This window comes from Microtus ochrogaster, chromosome 7 (assembly GCF_000317375.1).
Source record: "Microtus ochrogaster isolate Prairie Vole_2 chromosome 7, MicOch1.0, whole genome shotgun sequence".
Classification (NCBI taxonomy): Eukaryota; Metazoa; Chordata; class Mammalia; order Rodentia; family Cricetidae; genus Microtus; species Microtus ochrogaster.
Window position 1 is genome coordinate 8027122 of NC_022014.1, and position 6713 is coordinate 8033834.

Consider the following 6713-nt stretch of genomic DNA (forward strand, 5'->3'; position numbering starts at 1 on the left):
GAGAGAGAGAGAGAGAGAGAGAGAGAGAGAGAGAGAGAGAGAGAGAGAGAACATGTAGGTACATGCATGTTGTGGCAAGCATGTGACAGTCAGGAGATAGCTTTGGAGAATCACTTCTCTCCTTCCAGCCCTTTGAGACAAGACCTCCCTTGTTTCTGCTGCTTTGCTCCTTATCACAGGTTGCTGGGTCCATGAGTTTCCTATCACTTCCCCTAAGAATTCTGCGTTCATTTCCTGTCTTACCATAGGAGTTCTGGGTTCCGAGAATCACACTCCAGATATGAGGCTTGCCTGGCAAGCTCTTCTACCTGTGAGCTTTTACTGCTATTTGATTTGATTTCATGCAGAAATGTTATTCTGTATATTCTAAAGCTTCTTAGAATACTTCCTTAGTGATTTCTCCAAGGTAAAGCATGCAGATGCTTCTGGTTCCAGCGAACAGGTGTGTGGATGATAGTTACATTTTAAACGCCCTTCCCCATTGCTTGGTGCCGTTTGCCTTCATGGGCATCATGAGAGTGAATATCCCGGCACATACACATCTGTGTCCAGCACAGCTATTTCAACAGTGCAGGTAGAAGGAACTGGAAGAGTTCCTGGAGAAGACAGGAACATCTTACATTTTGATAGTCAATACCAAAATGTTGTCTTCCAGACTCAACCAATTTTGACTTTCAGACAAGTAGGTGAGACTGTATGTCTCTCCTCAACTACTTCAATTTCATTATTATTGGTAGGCATTTTACCATTTAAATTGCGTAATTTTATTTGGCAATTACTATCAGTCTTTTGAACAAAAGGCAGTAATAATCACAATGACCATAGTTTTCATTTGGATATATTTTTATTTTTACTTCTTTTCAAAAAAGAAAATGTAAAACACCATTTGAAATAACCAAGATTGACCTGGAATTTCCAGTGTAGTAGAAGATGACTTCAAATTTCTGATCCTCTTCTCTCAACCTTTCCAGCCGAGCATTTGTGTGCTGAATGTGGTGGCTCAGACTCTGTTCCAGCAATTTAGAAGCTGAGGCAGGAGGGTTACTATGAGTGCAAAATAGGTCTATATAACAGAGTAAAACCCTGTATCACAAAATCTAAAACTGTAAAAAAATAAAAATTAAAAATAACAGAGAGGCAAGATATTGTAGTGTGTGCTCATGAGATGAGGGTACAGCGTGTGCTTCTGCTCTTGTTTTGCAAGCGTGGCTTATTTTTAGTCAAAGGCTTACTGACAGCCCACACTCAGAGTAGAAAGCTCCAGCAGTTTAAGGGTTCTTTGTACCAGCAGAATTTGATCTCTGGGCTGGACCCTATCATTACATGCAGAGCGGGTAACTAAGACACTGGACTGGCCACTGCCAGAAATGCAGCCCATTGCTCAGAATGAGCTCATCTGAGCTCATCTGTGGCTGGGCTTCTTCAGTGACTCAGTGATTGGGAGGGGTGCTTTTACCTGGAGGACTGTGTATGAAAACAGATCTTCTCAGAGTGGCTTGCAGGGAGCATCAGGGACTCATGGCAACTTAAAATACATAGAAGTAAAAGGTTAGCCAAGACTTGTAATTCATGCTTTTGAGTGGAAATAGACAGAAGAGGTCACATAATCCAAGGTCCTGTTGCATTCATCCATCCATTTATCCATCTATCCAACAATCCATCCATCCATCCATCCATCCATCCATCCATCCATCCATCCATTCATCCAACAATCCATCCATTCACCTACCCACACATCCATACACTTATTCTTCAATGTTAGTAATGTTTGAGTGTATCCTATATTCTCAGGCAGTGCATTAAACCCTGCATGTCTAGTAATCAAAGATGGGGGTGAAAATCTCTCCAATTTTGTGGCATTAGGAGTGCCAGTTAACCACTGCTGTTTTGTGGATGGACCCCAGAGAGTTCCAAAATTCATCTATTATAACCCCGAGACTTGGAATCAGATTGCAGAAGGCAGGAAGCCGGGGGCTTTCTGAGGCTGACACTGCAATTTACAGAGCTGGCACACTTGTTAGTGTTGACTGCAGCCTCCCCACCTCTGACCTCCAGCACCCTCTCATCTGACACCCATCTCCTGCAGCCCTCCTTTATGTTATGGCATTAACATAAAGTGCTTGTGCTTGCTTCTTACCTTCATTGTGTAACACACACGTGTACACACACGCACACGCGCACACACACACACACACACTTGAATATAAGCTCTATGATGTGAGGAATCTTTGTTTGTCCTCCTGGACCAATACAGCTCCAGGGACTGAGACAGTCCCTGGAGTGAGGTTAATACTAACTAAATTGCATTCAAGTGTTTGCAAGACAGTCAATCAAAGTGATGCTCAAGATAGAGATAATAAAGGTCTGAAAAAAGGTTTCTTTCATTCTTACTTGACTTAAGATTAAAATTATGTAGTTATGTGTATTAAAATTTGGAAGTGAGATTCAAATTTAGCCAAGTGTCATGTTGATATCGTCACTGAGCTAACACAGTGGTCTGAATTGCTTATGAATTACATCCAGACGTCATTCAGTCTTACCCGAGTCTTTCTTACTCTGATACATGACAATCCTCATGCAAAAAAATGTTCAATGCAAGGTTTACTCTATTGACAGTTTTAGGAAATTATAATAAGAGTTGAAGAGAGGTAGAAATGACTTATTTCATGCTCTTAGCTCATTTGGGGGAGAGGGAAAGATGTTGCAAACACTATTATTTGGGTTAAATAAGAACTTGGGCAGTTGCTTTCAAAGAAATTACCATTTGAAGATGCTATTGTTCTTTGTTATTTTTTCTTAACCCTTCTGTTTTCCTACAGGGCATGTATAGCCAGCCATTCAAGGAAGGGTCCTTGTAGCTAAAGCCAGCAGGGCAGCCCCAGGATTCACAGGCAGCACATACCTGCCAGTGATCTCAAGTGTCAGGGACTCTGTAGAAACAAAAAAAGCACATCTCTTTTCTCCCAATAAAGGATGTAGAAAGAATTTTTCTTCTTATGCCAATGAGTTGGGGGTTCAGATTTGGCACTCCTGGATGCCGACTAGAAAGCATCACCAAGTTTTGCCATAAGTGTATAAAAGATGGTCACCGAAAGAATATGCCTCTGCATTTGGAGTACTTCGATGCTCTATACTGACATTACCCACAGGGGAAAAAGCCATTCTTCTGTTCAAGTAGCTTCTCGTAGCCAAAGTGTTCAGGAGAAGAGCACTTAGCCATTGTGTTTGCTCACTGTGTGTGTGTGGGGGGGGGGGCATTTGAGCTGGTTGGTCCAGAGAACAGAATCTACTTTCAAGTCGTTTTGATCTGGTTTAGGAGGGCTGTGAGCTCATTGCATCATTGACAGATTCCCAATGTGACTGACTCTAAGCAGAAGTTTAAGGGAAAGAGTGAGCTATCACTTCAAAATGGGTTTGAAGGAACTCAGTCCCTGCTGAGAGCTTTCATGTTGGGAGGTAGCAGGGCTCAGGGCAGGTGAGAGCTGTTAGTGGCTCCTTCCAGGAGGTATTTGTTTTTCATTAAACCATTCAGATACAGTTTTATTAAAGTGCCAGGTTTTTACTTATCTCATTCCTTATGAAAATGAGAGGAAGAGAAATTTCTACCCTGTTCTTGCAACATTGTAGTTTTTCCAGTGTCAGACTGAAAAAAATAAAAAAAAAATCTCCATTGTTGAAAAAAATTGCTTGAAGTACAAGAAAGAGCTTGGAAAAGGCAAGAGAGACTGGAGAGCCATGTTCTCTGGGCTTTGGTTCTTTCTCATTGGTTTGAGGAATTGCGAAATAAAACTAAGTACAAAGAAGGAAAACAGGGAGAGAGGTACTTGGGGTCTGTGTGAATCAGAGCTTATGTGACAAGTGCCATTGATTTCTGAGACGACATACAGCAAGCCTTTTCCAGAAGGCTCTCTGCCAGCCTTCTTAACCCCAGTGCAGGCCCCAGAGCCCAGGCCTTGGGGATCCCAGCTTCTCTGGACAGCCACTGCAAAGGGCTGAACATGCTAATGAGCTGGCAGGACACCAGGCCCCCACAAAGTGGTTGGAGGAGTGGGCTTGCAAGGTGGAAGGTGGAAATGAACAGGCAGTCAGGTTGGGGCACAGTGGGGACATGATTTTAATGACATTTCAGAGGGACAGTGCTGAACACTGAAGGAAGGAACAGTGGATGATTCCATCCTTCCCATCAGTAAGCCTTTTAGAGAAACCCTATCTCGGAAAAAAAAAAGAAAGAAAGAAAGAAAAGAAAAGAAAAGAAAAGAAAAGAAAAGAAAAGAAAAGAAAAAGAAAAAAAGCATTTTGATTAGTCTGCCAAGTGAATTGTGTTTTGCTAGTCTAGGAGAAGTCTGGAAGGCTTCCTTCTGCTGGGGAGTGTGTGGGAAGCACCCCGGGGATGGCCTTTGGAGAGGTCAATCCCAGGATCCTGCCTCAGTGTCCCTCCTGAGAGAAATCTTTCCCCTCTGCAGGGCAGAGCTGGCCCATATCTTCCACTGAAATTATTTCAGGAAACCTAGCAACCAGGCAAGGATTCTATCCAGTGGACCCTTGCTCAGAGAATAAAGAAGAAACCCCATCACTGGTTCAGAATAAATCTATATAAAATATGGCAACTATTCCTGATCGTGGTTTTACTATTGTGAGAATTTTCCGCCTGTGGGAATCAAGGACGAGTTAAGAGTCTTCATATTTTCTCTTAATTCACAGATCACATCCCTTATTTTATTGCATAAAGACTAACGAAATCTACTAATGAATAATTATTACTTCATAAGATAAAGGGGAGGAGGAAGATCCGCCTGCAAGAGTGGAATATTAATTTGGCCAAGGAGGCCAGGCAAGAGGGGGAAATATAAAATAAAACTATTTCAATTTGCTCTCCACATCACGAACAGTAATCTCTTACAAGACAGGGACTTTTGTCTACCCCGTGTATTTATAATTTGAGAAGAGCATCGGGTTCTAGGCTGGGAGAAGGCCCCTTGCCTTCACCTCGAGCTGGCATTTTAGTGTAACAGCTGCTGGATTCTCCGGTTAAGCCGCAGCGCTTGGGGCTGCCTGCCGGGGTAGGCTGATTCCAGGGAGAAAGCAGTGCCCCTCCTCCAGCAGCGGGGGTTACCAGGGACCTCCTTCTCGCATTCCCACCCCTGCGCTGTACCCCAACCCTTGGCATGTCTATTACCCCCAAGCTTCTTACAAAAGGGGAATCCCTTTTCTTGTGTTTATTTGCCAAGGAGTCAGGCAAACAAACCGCCGACTGAAAACCTCTCGGACTCCTCAGGGTCCCAGCTGAGCAGTCTTGTTAATGGTCCAGCTCCTTTGATTGCTGGCGATGTGGGGCGCTCACACGTTCGCTCTCCCTCTCCCTCCCCTCGGAGGATTTTAGCAGACAAAATTTGAATTTTGGCGAGTCCTTTTTAAAAAAGAAAAAAGAAACGAACAACCCTGCCCCTGGACCTTTTTGACAAATGAGAAGACTCCCAGCATCAACACCAAGCGAGTGAGCTACAGCGAAGCTGTGAGTCAAAATCTCTCTCTCTCTCTCTCTCTCTCTCTCTCTCTCTCTCTCTCTCTCTCTCTCTCTCTCTCTCTCTCTCTTCCTTCCCTCCCCCATTACTCCCCCTCCCCCTTCCTCTCCTCTCCCCCTCCTTCTTTCTCCTCCTTCCCCTCCCTTCTTCATCTCCCCCTCTCCCCTCTCTAGCGTTTCCATCGGGCTATCCTAACCCCTGTCTTTCATAGAAGTCGACTTTGCCCATTCTTGTCACCTTTAGGGGGTGGCGGGGGTGGAGCAAGGGGCACCTTCCACTTTAAGAGCGCTCCAACAACAGGCCCCAATAAAGCCAAGGGGAGCCAACACTACTTCCCAGCCTCTCTAAGTGTCTTTAGTTGAAAGCTGATGAACGCTGGGTACTAGCAAACCCGAGGGCGAGGAGAGCCAGGGAGGAGGGACTCTCTTGGGGTGCGGTGGGGGAGGGAGAAAGAGAGAGACGAAAGAGGAAGAGAGAGAGCAAGAGGGACAGCCACTGCTGTGTGAGTTAGATAATCAGCGAAAATTAAAAAGGAAAAAAAAAAAACTGTAGCGACTAGGCAAAAGGGTTTAAAAAAAAAAAAAGCAACGCAATTGTAGATTGTATGTGAGCATCTCCGCTCTCGCTCTGCGGGCACCCGAGAATCGCGATGCAGCATCCTCTGACGGGGGCCACCTGCGTGGCACTCCCCAACGTGGGCATGTGTCCCCAGCTCTCGTGTGCCTTGACTTTTATGTACTTACAGCAGGTAAGACGCGCGGCTCTTTCTCGGTGGCGGCAGCTCCTTCTCAGCTTGGCCAGACTGGGTACCGCTTCAATGGGCTGCGCGTTGTGTGTTGGGGGGGTTGGGTTGGGGGTCTCGAGCACTGGGATGAGATGAGGTTGGGTGGGAGCCTCTGGTTTTCCATCAGTCCAAAATGCTATTTTAATTCACCTGTCTGAATACTTTGTGAACACTGATTCCCATCCTCAGGGACCGGGAATTTGAAGATGAAAAACTGCCTTTTTCTTCTGAGCATGTTTTCTCATGTCAGAAGTCCCAGAGGTGAGGTGGGGGGTGGTCCCTAGGATGTTGAGAGAGTTTGGGGCTCTGTGAAGATATCCTGAAGCCTGTAGTTTTAATTCAGCTGTTTTAATGATTGGCACAAAGTGTGCCTGTACCATGCAAGTGTGTGTGTGTGTGTGTGTGTG

General features: G+C 44.9%; 1 protein-coding gene across 13 annotated transcripts in view; it reads left to right on the forward strand.

Annotated features, from left to right (window-relative positions):
* The window catches only part of Rbfox1 (RNA binding fox-1 homolog 1), a 1689477-nt gene that overhangs the window by 1301373 nt on the left and 381391 nt on the right, over positions 1 to 6713 (forward strand). For 2 of the 13 annotated variants that reach the window (XM_026780383.1, XM_026780388.1), the window contains exon 1: positions 5989 to 6270. The exons of 10 other annotated variants lie outside the window; for them this stretch is intronic. In XM_026780383.1, the coding sequence (XP_026636184.1) occupies positions 6172 to 6270 (99 nt within the window). In that variant the 5' untranslated portion in view covers positions 5989 to 6171. Of the gene's footprint in view, positions 1 to 4280; positions 5513 to 5988; positions 6271 to 6713 lie in introns of those variants that run through there. One more of the 13 variants, XM_026780389.1, reaches the window with a different exon arrangement.